This window comes from Myxine glutinosa, chromosome 4 (assembly GCF_964187855.1).
Source record: "Myxine glutinosa chromosome 4, kmMyxGlut1.1, whole genome shotgun sequence".
In the NCBI taxonomy this organism is placed as follows: Eukaryota; Metazoa; Chordata; class Myxini; order Myxiniformes; family Myxinidae; genus Myxine; species Myxine glutinosa.
Genome location: NC_136264.1, coordinates 62,291,010 through 62,307,319, shown reverse-complemented (window position 1 = coordinate 62,307,319; position 16,310 = coordinate 62,291,010). Strand labels below are relative to the sequence as shown.

Sequence of the window (16,310 nt, the reverse complement as noted above, 5' to 3'; positions counted from 1 at the left end):
CTCACCTGCCGGTCCTTCGTCTCCATTACCTCTATCACCTCGTCCAACCTCGTTGTCAGTCCCTCACGTACCATCTGACATTCCCTCTTCGTCGCTACCAAGTCATCTTTTAGTTCTTTCTGTGTCGCCTTTAAACCTCCTAATACCGCAGTGTTCCTTTGAACCTGCTCCACTAACTCCGTCTGTCCCACCGTCAGCTGCTCCACCTCCTGCGTCAGGTCCTCTATGCCCCCTTGTAACTTTACAGTCCCCTTTCTCACCTCCTTTTCCATGTGCTCCTCACAGTGCCTCACCTCCTCGCGCACTCCTCCGACCTCCTCACTCACTCCTCTTCTGATCTCCTCTCCCATCACTTGCATCTCCTGCCCAGATGCCACCCTCATCTGCTCCATTTCCTCTCTGTGAGCATCCAGTTTGGCTTCTACCCCCATTCTGACCCCCTCTATCTGCTGCCCCATTTGGTTAACTTCCCTTTCCGCTTGGTCCCTCATGTCCCTCAATTTGCCTTCCATACTGTTTTCTAACCCCTCTAACCCTTTTTGCATCCCTTCCATTTGATTCTCTTGAGCGGCCATTCTGTTTTCTACCCCCGTTAACCCATTCTTTACTTCTTTTATCCCGTTGTCTAACCCCTCAAATTTCTTTTCTAATCCCTCACCGGTACCCCTCATTTGGCCCTCTAATCGCCCACTATCAACCCTCATTTGGCCCTCCATCCTATCCATTTTTGCATTCAGTTGGGTCAAGAATAATCTGAGGTCAAACCCGGTTTGCCCAGCGTCCCCAGCCGCCACCGCAGGCTCGCCCTCCGCGGCGCCGCTATTTTGGGACCCTTCAACCACGTGAGCGAGCGCGCCATTTTGCGCGCCCGCTACTTCGTGCGTGACGGCGCTATTTTGCGAACCTGCCGCCCTCACTGCTTCGCTCTCCTCACGTCCCTCAATTTGGTCCTGGACCGACCCTGCTTCACTCTCCCCTACCGGACCCCAGCCGTCTTGATCCGCCATAGCGCGACTTGCAAAATTCGAGTTTCGTAAAACAAATCCAATTTTTTTTTTTTTTTCCGTTATAATTTCGTCGAGCGCAGTACGCGCTCCGAATCGATTTTCCCTCCCAAAATTTGGGCCTAATAAATTTAGTCCCGGGTTCGAATCCCACTCCTGACACCAATTGTTACAGACGTGGCTTGGATGTTATTTACCGAGCGGTTTTATGGTATGACCACGTCTGCACAAATTACCCGATTGTACTCGAACGTTGACGAAGCCGCGCCACGCTGGCTCAATAAGAAAAAGAAGACACCCGGCTGGATTACAATAACACAATACGACACCAGGGGTTCAGTTCTCAAGACCTCCGGAGGAGGTTATATTAAGGCGGAAGGTTAGATTACAACTACAAGAGGGACAGCATAGAAAGACAAGCACTTAGACACAATCTTATATTATTCCCAACAGACGACAGATAAACGGGACAAAGCTGACTCACACGGGGATTGATGGAAAGGACAGGCGGGTAGCGATGGCTCCAGGTGCACCTGGGCTCAAAGGTCAGAATCGACTCGGTCCGGTCCAGAGATGCGGGGAGGTCGCAGCGCTCGGATGGCGTCTTGTCTGCTCAAGCTGGGGGCGCATCTGACTCAGCGCTCGCAGGTGGCTTTCCTTCTCCAAGCTGGGTGCGCATCTGACTCAGCGCTCGCAGGTGGCTTTCCTTCTCCAAGCTGGGTGCGCATCTCGCATCTCATCCGGCGCGGGGCCGCGTATATCCGGCGGGGAGTGACACGCCCTCGGCTCGTTAGCTCCGCCTCGTGGAATCGGCACGTTGCTTCTCATTGGGTGCGTGCGGGGGGTTTACCAGGCTCCGCCCTTGACGAGGAGCTGACAAGGAGCCCCTTCGTGGTAACCCCGTGGAGCGCATGGTCTGGAGCTAATCGAGCCGGTGTGAGGACGCATCCTCCCCCGCTCCGCCGCCATCTCCTCTGTTGTTGTTGTAATTGTTGGGGAAGAAGATGGAAGGAGGTATGGGAAAGGTCCTAAACTCACTACTGATGCCATATAATCACATTCTGGTGCAACGAAGAGTCATAATTAATGGAGACGAGGCCTTAACTGACATAGAATAAGAATAACTAGGAAGATGTCCGAAAGTTGTCTACGTGTGGTGCGGTGGACCTGGGCACGACATTTAATGGGGGAATAAGGGGAAGGTCGGCTCTACTGATTGTTATTTACATGCAATGGGACTAGGGAATGGGGGATTGGGGAAAGTTGGGGAGTATTGGAGAAAATAGGGGAATATTTACAAGCGGATATGGAGGCCAAATTCCATATTCGCAACAATATATATAACTGTGAGAAATAGTAGAAACTCCACAGTACGAGCAGGGTGTCTCATTTGCATTAAATAAATAATTGGGAGATTAAATCTGACGCGGACGTAGCTTCAGGACGTCGATCTTTAATTTTCGACAAGCTTTCGACCAACAAAGGTCTTCTTCTTAGTCGTCCCCAAGTTCAACGGAAGTGAAGCGCTTGGGGACGACGAAGAAGAAGACCTATGTTGGTCGAAAGCTTTGTCGAAAATTAAAGATTGACGTCCTGAAGCTACGTCCGCGTCTGATTTAATCTCCCGATTATTTATTTAATGCAAATGAGATGCCCTGCTCGTACTGTGGAGTTTATACTATTTCTCACAGTTATATATATATATATATCTGTGCAGTGTCTGCCTTGTGTTGTCTTGTCTTGTGTTGTCACTGAACTACTCCCTCAAACTTTTGTGAAACCGTACTATTCCAACATGACCCACGGCGGGAGTATGCGCTCTACTGAGTGGCGTTCTAGTTTAAACAGTATCTATAGATAAAGGTGATCAAATTGAACAGAAAACAATGAAAAATTGACTTTGCAATCATTTATTCAACAAAAAATTAACAGAGATGCCATTTCCTTCTGTGGAAAAAGTAAGTACACCGTTGGCTCTAATAGGTGGTATTTCCCCCTTTGGCAGAAACAACCTCAAGTAGGCGTTTCTTATAACTGTCTACCAGTCTCTGACATCGACTGGGAGAAATTCTTGCCCACTCCTCCATGCAGAATTCTTTCAGCTGTGCGATGTTTGAGGGGTTTCTTGCATGCACAGCTCGTTTCAAATCCCCCCACAACATCTCGATGGGATTTAGATCCGGGCTTTGACTTGGCCATTCCAGAACCCTCCATTTCTTTCTTTTCAGCCATTCCTTGGTGCATTTAATGGTATGTTCAGGGTCATTGTCATGTGGCAAGGTCCACTTTCGGTTGAGCTTCAACTCTCCGACAGATGGCCTCACATTATCCTCAAGCACCCTCTGGTTCAATGAAGAATTCATAGTGGATTCTATGATGATGAGCTTCCCAGGCCCTGATGCGGCAAAGCTGCCCCAAAACATCATATTTCCACCACCATGCTTTACAGTTGGTATCAGGTACTTCTGGTCAAATGCTGTTTTTGGTTTTCGCCAAACATGTCTTCTGGTACTGTGGACAAATAGCTCTACCTTTGACTCATCTTTACAGAGCACATTGTTCCAGAAGTGCTGGTCTTTGCCTCAGCCCGAGGTGTTCAATGGCAAACTTTAGTCTTGCCCTGATGTTCTTTCTGGACAGCAAAGGTTTCGCCCTGGCACACCTCCCATGTAGATCAAATTTGTGCAGCCTCTTTCTGATGGTAGACTCGGGCGCTTTGACATCAACAGTGGCAAGAGCTACCTGTCGGTCCCGTGATGACATTCTGGGGTTCTTATAGACTTCTTTCAGCATCTTGCGGTCTGCTCTCGGGCTGAACTTGCTGGTTCGGCCTGGCCTGAACAAGTTGACAGTTGTTTGGAATCTTCTCCACTTGGACATGACCTTCTGGACAGTCAAATGATTGATTTCAAATTGTTTGGGGATCTTTTCAAATCCCTTCCAAGACTCGTAGGCATCTATAACCTTCTTTCTGAAGGCCTCAGAGAGCTCTTTTAATCTGGCATTGTGACTCCGCACACTACAACAACAAAGAGCAAACCAAACTAAATGTCTGAGGTTTAAATAAGACAGGTTCCTCCAAGATCCTCTCGAACGATGTTCTAATAATTTGCACCTGAACTGGTGCACCTGATTCTAATTTTAGGTATTTGAAGTAGTGATAAATGTTCGGTTCGGGTTCGAATCCCGGTCGATCGCTGAATTAACGCCAGGGGGGTTGACTCAGCCTGTCATCCTTCCGAGGTCGGCTAATTGAGTACCAGTTCACTGGTAATTCCCTGTTTGTCGTTAAAGGCGGCAAAAAGGGTTGGCGTCAGGAAGGGCATCCGGCCGTAAAACATTGCTTCAAAAAGGGGACCAAAAAACAACAACAACCACGGTTCCCGAAAAAGGCCAACCCCCGCTTGCGGGGAAAAATGGCCTCTAAAGGTGGTTATTTTTTTTATATATATATATATATATATATATATGTGTGTATATATATATATATATATATATATATATATATATATATATATATATATATATATATATATATATATATATATATATATATACTAGTATATATATAACAAATATCAATCACTTTATTAAGTACTTATTTATTTTCCTTCTCATCTGGGCAATATCTCAGGCTCTTTTTGGAGCTAAGAAACTGATATTTGGACAGGACAGTGACCAAGTGATTTGGCTGTGAAGGGTATTTTTGATTCATTGATCAATCAATTAATTGATTATTTATTTAATTTTAAGAGTAATTTCTTAATTTTCAAAAAGTTGTATATTCGGATGAAACCATGTTGGTGTATGCATGTTATTAGCCAATTGATTAAGAAATTAATTATTCTCGGATTATTATTTATTTATTTTTAATTCCACATCTAATCAATTAATCAATAAATTATTGTGCACAGCTCCCTCCCAAATCCGTCTCCATGTGCTGCACCTGAGGCATCGCCGGGCACCAAAGGCACCCCAGCAATGTCACGCACTGCACTGGAGGATATGTTATTTCTTTATTTAGCATGGGGGTCGTGTACTTTTGGATGTAGGTCGACTTGTTGATCAATCAATCAATCAAATTGGTTTATTACACAGCTGTTATATTTCTCTATATGGAGTGGCTGCAAGAATCATAAAAGGCAATAAATTCTAAAGTTTATAGAATCATATGGACAGAATGCATGATCACCAAAAGTCTTTATCCCTGCACCAGGAATTGTTTTGAGTAGATTGCTTTTTGATTACTTGAGTAAAATGTAAATTGACACCCTCTAAATGACAAATTGACAACCTTCAATATCCTTATCACTTGGCTACTGCACCAACATTAATATAGATGATTGAGTGAGCTGCGATCATCATGTTCATTGGCATATTTACAAGATGTTCACAATGAGGCTTGGCAATTGAAAGTTTTGGTGTCGACCAAAGTCAGAGGCAACCCAAAGACTTCCAGCACTTGGGTAGAGATGGCATGCCGCCGCTATTCCCAGATGAACTGTTGTTGATCTCTTACCTCCAGCAAGCCTGTACTCATTTACTGATCTTTAAAGGATGACAGGCTGAGTCTACATGTTTGGTGTTATTTTGGCACAGATGGGGCTTGAATTCAGGACCCTAAATATCCTAAGCCAACTACCTTAACCAACTTGAAGGTAAAATGTGAAATGAATAAATAAGACTCGAGCATCAATCCACAGAAGGAAAAGTGTGTGCAAATTGAAATAAACTTTTGTTTCCCTTCCTCTTTACAAGAGGGGTTGAAATTTTCTGTTTTGGCATTTGTATCTGCTGGTGTAATGATTGCTTTCATAGTGTTGAGTAACACTTAACTGTTTGGCATAAAACCAAATATCTTTATTTCAGAAATACCAGATTTGATCTGAAATGCAATATTCGCTTCCAAATTGGACTGAATGACCCTTGGAAATTCACAGTGCCAGAAACCACTGTGATAATTCACGTTATGATGAAATAGCAAGTTAAAGTTGAATGTCGCCGATGCAAGGAAACCTGACAGATTGGTGTCATCTGCTTTTGACTTTGTCTCATTGCTATTTATTGATCAAAATGCAAAAAATTATCGTCATTGTGCTGTGCTGATGAGGCCTAAAACTTTGACCATTCTTTTGTTGGAAGAGTTTGTTTTACTGCACCTCATGCTTGTGAATTGAATCTTTTTCCTCCCTACCCCACAGTTATTGACAATTGTGCAAGTATCTCGTGCGGTACAAATGGTAGCTGTGTCAATCAGCTCCGAAGCCACTACTGTGATTGTGACGAAGGCTGGAGCGGGGAAAACTGTAATCAGAGTAAGTGATTTAATATTTGAATGTGATTCGAGATGTAAACGACAAGATATTTACCATGTGTTTGAAACGTTTATTTAACAAAAAGTCACAAGAATGGTTTCAAACACTTTCTTCACTCCATAATCTGGCACCATTCTATGAGTGGTGATTTGGGATAGACTGCTTCAAGGATAAGGCCAGCAAAGCACAATGAACACAGTTATTGCACATGAAGACAGATCAGGCTTTCGCTGGCTGCGGCAATGAAGGTTTAACCGTTTTTTAAATTTTACAACAATTTCAGCCTTTTAACAAAATCCTTTTCCTCATTATTTTTCCGGAGGATACAATGTTCATTTGATTTCAATGACAGGGGCTTTAACTCAGAACCTTGAGATCTCAAGGCAGCCACATTGACCATTAAGCCAGCAACAGAGTGGAACAATTCATGAGAATATGTGTAAAACCAATAAAACAAATTGTGGAAACTTCATTAATATTATTTGACTCACGTCACAGAACAATTGGTATTTAAACCTAAAACTTTCTAGTGTGTGCCTACACTGATGAGACGTGGAGTTTGGAATAGTAGGGTAACGCTGTTACATTTCAGGAAGGTATACTTTGAGGGAATGCGAAGAGAGTTAGATGCTCTTGGTTGGACAAAGTTAACGAGTGGGCAATCGGTATCAAAGAAATGGGCAACCATCAAGGAGGTACAAATTTGTAGGGTGAAATGTAGGTATCTTCCAGTGAGGTGTGGAGGTGCAGGCAGAAAGAGACCAGGGTGTATGAACAGGGAGAGAAGCAGTTATTAAGGATAAGCTGAGGTATTCATCAAGTATAAAATGACAGGAATAGATTCTGACTGACATGGGCGTCTAGTAAAGAAAATAACTCGCAAAGGCAAAAGAGAATATTAAAATATCATGGGCAAAAATATTAAACATAACAGCAAGGCATTCTTTAAGGATATAACAGGTAACTAAAAGGTTAATTAAGTGTGGGGCCCTCAAGAAATAGCACAGGAGAATTGGTTGTTGTTGATGTTGTTGTTGTATAGTCCTGTGCAGTTCTCTCGGACAAGCCCATGTTATCGACGATCATCAGACTGATCTCCCAGGAGCGACGCAGAGATCCCTCACATCCAGGATGGTGTATTCCGCCTTCACGAAGTCAGGGCCACGACAGAGTTAAAGAGAAAGAGTAGAGAAGAGAAGACAGAGACAAGAGGGAAATGGCCGGTCCATGGGGACCGATCGTCACTCTGACCATGACTGCGCTGCCATGAGAAATCCGGGCAGCAGGAAAGAATGGGGAAGATTTGGTCCCCAATTTTTATTGGGGGTGGTTGGGGGGGGGGGGAGGTGGGTGGGCGTTAATAATCACGGCAAAGAGGCATCCCGGATAGTTGAAGAATTAGTGGCAGCCATAGGTAAAGCTCATGCGGTTTTAGGTTTTATTTGTAGGGGGATAAAATATAAAGCAAAATAGCTGGAGTTAACTCTATACAGGAATTTAGTGAGGCCTCATCTGTAATATTGTGTACAGTTTTGGTCATCACATCTGAGGAAGGATATAGTTGCCATAGAGAGGATTCTGCATAGAACAACTACATTACTCCCATACACAGCTAGACAAAGCTAGGAGGAGTGACTAAAACACACATTACCTTTTACATTAGAATGGAGGTGATTGCAAGGGTATTTGAGAAAGATGTTTCGGGGTGTTTGATGGAATTATGGACGTAGACAAACAAGTGCAGAATATTTTTTGAGCAGAATGGGCACTGAGAGGTCAAGTGCTGCCAGTTTAAGAATAAAGAGGAGAGTTAGGACAGTAGTAAGGCAGGGTCTTTCACGAAGAGAGTTGTGAATGCATAGAATGATGTCTCCACAAAGATAGTGACAATAAAGTTAGTAGATAGTTTGAAAATTGAGTTGGATAAGTGGTGGTTTGTGTGCAGCTTGTGGCTGCTGGTTGCATCATTTTCTGGGAGAGGAGATGCCGCTGATGTCATGCCTCTCTGTAACCAGTCATCTGGTACTCATTTTTGCCGACATCAGAAGGATGACAGGCTGAGTCAACCCACCTCGTGTTAATTCAACGGCATGACAGGGGTTTTGAACTCAGGACCGTAGGATCTCAAGTCAGACCACCTTCGCCATTAAGTCAACCCCAGGCTGAGTTGGATGAGTATCTGGAAGCGGTAGGTAGTTGGGGGGAGGAGGGTACTAAGATTTTGGCAGGTTGTGCAGGCTTCATGGACCTATTGAGCTCTTCCTACATTGAAGTTCCTTGTAAATCCTTGTAAATCTTGATTTGGGAAGAGCGCTAAGACCACATGCTTCTCCAGACTGCACACACATTGATGAAACAGATGCACAACATTAGACCTTTTCTAAGTATTAATTTTTAAAATCATGGACAAGGATTAAAATGTACTTTTTCTAGCTACATCTGCTTTTTACAAGTACCATTTGACTTCTCAACTGACCATATGACCCTGTGTTGATCATTGCAGATCGTGATGATTGTGTTGGTATAAACTGCCAACATGGCAGCACATGCGTGGATCTGATTAACATTTTCGATTGTAACTGCGCTTCTGGGTACAGCGGAACATATTGTCAAATCAGTGAGTACTTGGACTGTCCTGTTTAATTGTCTAATCAGTGAGTACTTGGACTGTCCTGTTTAAATGTCTAATCAGTGAGTACTTGGACTGTCCTGTTTAAATGTCTAATCAGTGAGTACTTGGACTGTCCTGTTTAAATGTCTAATCAGTGAGTACTTGGACGACAACAACAACAACATGCATTTTAAGGCCATTTTCCCTCCTAGAGCGGGGATAAGCCTTACGGTCCCCATGACAATCTTCTCCATCTTGCCCTATTTTCTGCATCTCTTCTTGTTAACCCCCTTGCCCGCATTTCTTCTTCCACCATCTTTATCCAAGTCTTTCTCGGTCTTCCCCGTCCTCTACTTCCTTCTACATTCATTTCCATCACTCTTCTCAACCATTCACTTTCATCCTTCCTCAACACATGACCAAACCATCTCAACCTGTTCCTCTTCACAGCATCAATCACAGGCTCTATTCCCATCATTTTCCGCAATTCATCATTTGTCGTCCACTCTCTCAACGATACTCCACACATCCATCGAACTATTCGCATTTCCACCCTTTCCAACCTTCGTTGCTGCTCTACGTTCATGACCCATGTCTCGCTCCCATAAATCATAACACTTCTCACACATGCAGCATACACTTTTCCCTTCAGCTTGAACGACACTCCCCTCCTTATCAGCACGCCACTCAGTTCCCGAAACTTCTTCCACGCACATCTCACTCCAGCAACCGTTGCCGAGTCTGATCCACCTTCTCCATTCAGCATGTCTCCGAGGTAGCAAAATGTTTTCACACCTTCCAGCTTCACGCCGTCTCCAAGATCCAACTCAACATTTCCTCCATCTGCAGCTCCCACTGTGTACACCTTCCATTTGAATGCAGCTGCCACACTGGTTAATGACCCTCTCAGACCACTACATTTTTGATGAACCCACTCAGCGCACATTGTACATTGAATGGAGTTCACTCCGACACCCTTCCTACATACAGCACAGGGCCACTTCCCAGTTCTTTCCACCTCACCACATGCTTTACCACTTGCCATCACCTTCGTCTTTCCGATATTCACCTTCAGACCTTTTGTCTCCATACATTCCTTCCACTTGTTCATCTTTTCCTTCAGTCCATCCATACTGTTACCGTCCGCGGATTAGATGTTATTTTTTTACCGAGCGGAGGTAACCGCGGCCGAACAGTTGTTCCCCGACTCACCCGATTCACCCAGACGTTGGCCGTATCGCGCCACCGCTATTCAATCGGGAAAAGACTAAGACGACTAATGCAAAGAGGAAGAAGAAGACGTACAGAAGAGTAACGGGGTTTATTATTATTTACACACATAAGCAAAAAGAGCAGTCACGTTTATTTACAGGGGACATGAGACGCAGGTGACACAGTGAAAATTACTAGCTTATACAGACTTAGTTACTACCCAGGACAGCACGAACAAAACAAACTCACGTAGGCAAAATGGGGAACTTGCAGGCAGGAATGGCTGGAAAGGATGAGCAGGTGGGATCACAGGGCACAGCAAGCAGGTCCACTCCGGGCGGGAAGCGGGGAGCCGGCAGCTCCTTGTAATCCGCTTTACAGCGCACACCGTCAGGGCTTCACGCGGCTGGTTGAAACTGGGCTGCACTCCTCTGTTGTATCTCTCGTGTAGCTTGTTTCGTAAAAGCTCCTCGGCTTTCTCTTGGACCCTTTCTTTTGTCGTGTCCCTCTCCACGCAGCTCAGCTCGTATTTTTCTTCCTCTCACTTCCCTTGCAGCGCAGGTCTCTCCACCCAGCTCAGCTCAGCCTTTCTCTCACTTCTCTCCAGCTCATCTGCGATCTTCGCACCCTTCTCGCATACCGTTAGCGCGGGTCTAACACGCCCCCCTCGGTTTTGGTACAGCCCTCCCCCCCCCCCCCCCCGTGCTCTGTTTCGTGACCTTGTATGGTAATCCCACGGGCTTGTCTCCTTATTTGGGGAAGGCGCCGACGGCACGCCCCTCGTGGCGAGCCACGGGCTTGTTTCCTTATTTGGGCATGGGGCTGAACAGCCCCGCCCTTCGTGGCGCGCCCTGGGCTTGCCTCTTCCTGGCGACCCCGCCCCTCCTGTTCAAACAGAGCACGGAGCACATATTCACTATCGCAGTGAAATGAGAGGGCATGCATCCCACGCTTGTGAACTGCTTTACCCACAGATGGAGAGTTTGGCTGGGAAATGGAAGTATTGAAGGGGAGCTATTCTTAATTGATTCTGTGCAATGGAGTATTATTCTAATGGAAGACAAGGCCTTACTCTAAAACACATAATAAGATATAAGCTACTGAACAAGGGTTTTATCGGGTCCTGCAATGTGGTGTTTCATGGAATAACTACCGGGACGCCCTTTTTACTTTTACACAACACTGGAGGCAGGAGGCGCAGAATAAACAATAATAATAATAAAGCACACAATAAAAAAATGCAATCCTCATATCCGCAACAATACTTTCCGCAATCAACACCAGATCATCTGCATACAACAACTCCCACGGTAAACCCTCCTTTACGTTCTGAGCCAGCACCTCCATCACAGTTACAAATAGTAGTGGACTTAGTACCGACCCCTGATGCACTCCCACCTTCACCTCAAACTCACCACTGTTCCCGTCCTTCGTCCTTCTTGCTGTGCGCGCTCTTTTGTACATTGCCATCACTACTCTGATCAACCATTCCTCCACTTCTAACTTCCTCAATGCCCATGTCAATACTTTGCGTGGAACCCTATCGAATGCTTTCTCCAGATCAACAAACCCAAGAAACAACTTCTTCCTCTTCTCCATGGACTTCTGCAACTGCCTCACAATAAAAAGCGCGTCTGTCGTTCCTCTTCCTGGCATAAATCCAAACTGCATTTCGTCGATCTTTACTTTCTTCCTTATCCTCCTCTCCAACACCCTTTCCAATACCTTCATTCCATGCTCCAATAACGTTATCGCTCGGTACGAGCCACACTCTAGAGGGTCACCTTTCCCCTTGTATAGAGGGACGAGGGTACTCAGTTCCCAAGCCACTGGAATGCGGCCTTCTTTCACTGCCAGATTACAGATCTCTGTCATTCTCTTCACACCCCAACTTCCTGCTGCCTTCAACATATCGCCCACAACTCCCGTCGGCCCTCCCGCTTTTCTACTCTTCATTGCTTTTATCGCTTCCTCAACTTCCTTCTCAGTTATCTTCTCTGCCGGTCCTAAAACTGGGTTACTCTCCATGTTGCCATCCCATTCATTCTCTGTATTCAACAGCATTTCCATATATCTTTTCCATCTTCGTTTAATTCCATCTGGGTCCACAACGATTTGTCCCACTTCATCCTTCAAGCAACTCACACCCATCACATCACACCTCTCTTTCGCGATCTGCTTTGCAATCCTGAATACTGCTCTCTGACCCTCTTCCGAATCCAAGTGTTCTCCGAACATTTTCCGACATGCCTCCTGCGCCTTTGCTACCTCTTTCTTTGCAGCCTTCTTGGCTGCCTTATAACTTTCATGCTCTGCTGGTTCTGCTCCCGTACCCTTCGCCTTCTGCCACTCCTTGAACTTCTTCCTCTTCTCGTCAATCCTCTTTCCAACTTCATCATCCCACCACCATGTTTACGAGTGCCTCGGTGGTCCTTTTGTCCATCCACATACCTCACCAACGCCTCCCAACAGACTAGCTTTCATTGAGATCCAAACACTTTCAAGCTCAACCACATCATCCTCTACCCTACTCAGCCTCTCTTTTAATGCCTCCCTTACTGTCACCTCTTTCAACTTCCACACCTTCATTCTCGGTTGGTACTTCACGTGCCGTGCTCTCCTCGCACCTTTCACCCTTATGTCGCAGACAACCAAGTGATGCTGTGAAAAAGCCTCCTCCCCCGGGATCACCTTTGTGTCCCGGAGGTGCCCCCTATCTCGCCTACACACCATCAGGTAGTCAACGGTTGTCGTCGTCCCACCTGACGTGTATGTAACAAGCTTATTATCCTCTTTCTGGAACTGAGTATTACAAATCAACAAATCAGCTCCATCAGCAAACTCCAAAATCCTTTCACCTTCTCCATTTCTCACATCATATCCGTAACCCCCATGAACTCCTTCAAAACCATCCATACTCCTTCACACATGTCCATTTAGGTCACCTCCTACCACAACAACTTCCTCATCTTTCACGTTTTCCATCAGCTTCTCTATCACACACCAGAACCTGTCCTTCACTTCATCGCTCCGACCAACCTGCCGAGCATATCCCGAGATGACGTTCACCAAGAGCTTTCCAATCATCATTTTCACCATCATCAACCTATCACTCACTCTCGTCAAACTCACCACACTGTCTACAAACTCCTCAGAAAACAGGACACCAACACCATTCACGCCCTCCAGGCACCCTTGCCACACAAACTTGTATTTCTGTCCCTGCCTACCCTTCACCATTCTCACACCACTTCCCCTCCATCTCGTCTCTTGCACACAACATATGTCCACTCTTCTTCTGACTAATACTTCCACCACTTCTCCTGATCTCCCTGTCATTGTCCCTACATTCCATATCCCAAACCTCAGAAATCGATCTCCACTTCAGGCTGTACCCTGCCCATATGTAGTTGTAATTGTCATGGTTCTCTTTTTGAGGCAACGTTTTTATGGCCGGATGCCCTTCCTGAGGCCAACCCTCTTAGTCGTCTCTTCTGACACGCAGGGATACGGTGTACCTATTCTAATCCAGGGTACACACTGGGATTGTCCTGTTTGGACTGTCCTGTTTAATTGGGTAATCAGTGAGTACTTGGGCTGTCCTGTTTAATTTTTTAATCAGTGAGTACTTTGACGGTCCTGTTTAATTGTCTGATCAGTGAGTACTAGGGTTGTCCTGTTTAATTGTCTAATCAGTGAGTACTTAGACTGTCCTGTTTAATTGTCTAATCAGTGAGTACTTGGGTTGTCCTGTTTAATTGTCTAATCAGTGAGTACTTGGACTGTCCTGTTTAATTGTATAATCAGTGAGTACTTGGACTGTCCTGTTTAATTGTCTAATCAGTGAGTACTTGGACTGTCCTGTTTCATTGTCTAATCAGTGAGTACTTGGACTGTCCTGTTTAATTGTCTAATCAGTGAGTACTTGGACTGTCCTGTTTAATTGTCTAATCAGTGAGTACTTGGACTGTCCTGTTTAATTGTCTAATCAGTGAGAACTTGGACTGTCCTGTTTAATTGTCCAATCAGTGAGTACTTGGACTGTCCTGTTTAATTGTCTAATCAGTGAGAACTTGGACTGTCCTGTTTAATTGTCTAATCAGTGAGTACTTGGACTGTCCTGTTTAATTGTCTAATCAGTGAGAACTTGGACTGTCCTGTTTAATTGTCCAATCAGTGAGTACTTGGACTGTCCTGTTTAATTGTCTAATCAGTGAGTACTTGGACTGTCCTGTTTAATTGTCCAATCAGTGAGTACTTGGAGTGTCCTGTTTAATTGTTTAAACATCTTCAGCTTAATTTTTATTTTTCATGTACTTTGAAGAATCATCCTTGGTTCGAGATATCGAAAAAAATATTGTATTTCCTGAAAGAAATGACTTTGTGATTATGAATGGTGTACGTTGTGCATTTACCTTCTGCAGATATTGATGACTGCTTGTCAAACCCTTGCGACAATGGCGGAACTTGCCTCGATGGCATCAATCAGTTCCGTTGTATTTGTGCACCTGGCTGGACTGGAAGCTTATGCAAACAAGGTGTGTGTGTGTGTACATGATTTCTGTAAAAATACCCACTTTTTCATACCATTCATCAATTACTACAACAAAACTCACGATGAGTGAAGAGTTACACAATTTTACAAGGTACATCTCAACAGTGATGCCTAAGATGGTCACACACCATTGTGTTCGTCAACGCCATTAACTATTGTGTCCTCAACATAGCTGTGTTGCTTCAATAACATTGACAGGAATGGACAATTTGGAAAATTATGGAATGTAAACGGAAGTTTTTCAATTACTCTATCTATTTTGCAATGGTAAGTCAGGGGGCAGGTGTGAGAGTTATTATTTATTAATTTATGCTGATCTACTCTCTGTCGCTCCATTCCTCATCCCTCAGATCGGCAGTCCACAGGCTCCTCACTCTCTGCAGACCTGGACAAAATCACAGACTGGTCAAGCAAGTGGAACATGTCTTTCAATCCTGACAAATCTCACACTCTTACGATGCCTCTCCGAAAAGACCGACTGGACAACCCTCCCATCCACTTTCTGAATAATATTCTCCAAGAAGTTCTGTCGCTCAAGCTTTTGGGTCTCACTAACTGCCATGATCTTTCCTGGGAAAACCACATTTCCAAGCTGGCCTCCAAAGCCAGTCGCCGACTGGGCATCATCCGTCGTGTGAAGTCCTTCCTTGGCACACCTGAGCTCCTCACCACATACAAGGCTTTCATCCGCAGCTCAATGGAATACTGTTCCCCCCTCTGGGCTGGTGCTCCTGCCTCACACCTGGCTCGGCTTCACGCTGTTGAAACCAAAGCATTCAGAAGCATTGGAATCTCCCGCGATGAAGCTAACTCCGAGGTCCTTTCACTTACTCACCGCAGGCAGGTTGGTGGTCTTTCTGTCTTCTACCGACTCCTCTCCGGCCTTGCTCCCCCAGCTCTCTCTGGGCTCTGTCCCCCCAATATTCCTTCAGGTCGCACAAGATCTGCCTGCAACCCTCTCATGATTAAACTGCCGAAATCTCGGCTCTCTGCTCACCTTCACTCTTTCATTCCTCTTTACTCCCTCCTCTGGAACAAACTCCCCCACTCTCTTCAATCCCTCTCCTCCCTCCAGGTCTTTAAAACAGCTGCTCACCACCATGTCTTATCTTCCCCCATCCAAAACCTTGATCTTTTCTACCCCCACTAATTCACCACAGATCCACTTTTTTTAAATTCCAACTTCTTTCCTGGAAGTGCTTGCAGTGTCCATGTGTTTTATACTTCTACCACCACCCCCCCTTTCCCACGCCTTCTCCCCCCAAGCCCTCTCCCTCCCACATATCTCTCGATGTCCCTGCTCCCAAATGTTGTGTTTGTGTCCTTCCCCCCTCTCTCCCCATCTTCCATCTTTTCTACCACTCCCTTTATTATATGTTTTTGTGTCGGTTTGACTTTTTTGTGTTTAATGTTAGATCTTTCACGAGCCTCGACCTTGTATACAAAAAAATATAAGTATCTGAAGCTCATGGTGGAGCAGCGACACCATTGGCATCCAGGACGAAGATGTCAGGATGTTTGCATGTAAATTTACAAGGACACTGATGTACAGTGGACAAACACACATGGTGTATGTGAATTTAACCTGGGTTCACCAAATCAAATTTTACAAG

At 45.0% G+C, this 16,310-nt stretch overlaps 1 protein-coding gene across 1 annotated transcript in view; it reads left to right on the top strand.

Moving 5' to 3' along the window:
- Nucleotides 1-16,310, top strand: part of LOC137425859 (uncharacterized) — a 245,516-nt gene that overhangs the window by 50,536 nt on the left and 178,670 nt on the right. The window contains exons 8-10 of the mRNA XM_078775229.1: nucleotides 6,206-6,319; nucleotides 8,823-8,936; nucleotides 14,567-14,680. Coding sequence (XP_078631355.1) covers nucleotides 6,206-6,319; nucleotides 8,823-8,936; nucleotides 14,567-14,680 — 342 coding nt within the window. The remainder of the gene's footprint in view (nucleotides 1-6,205; nucleotides 6,320-8,822; nucleotides 8,937-14,566; nucleotides 14,681-16,310) is intronic.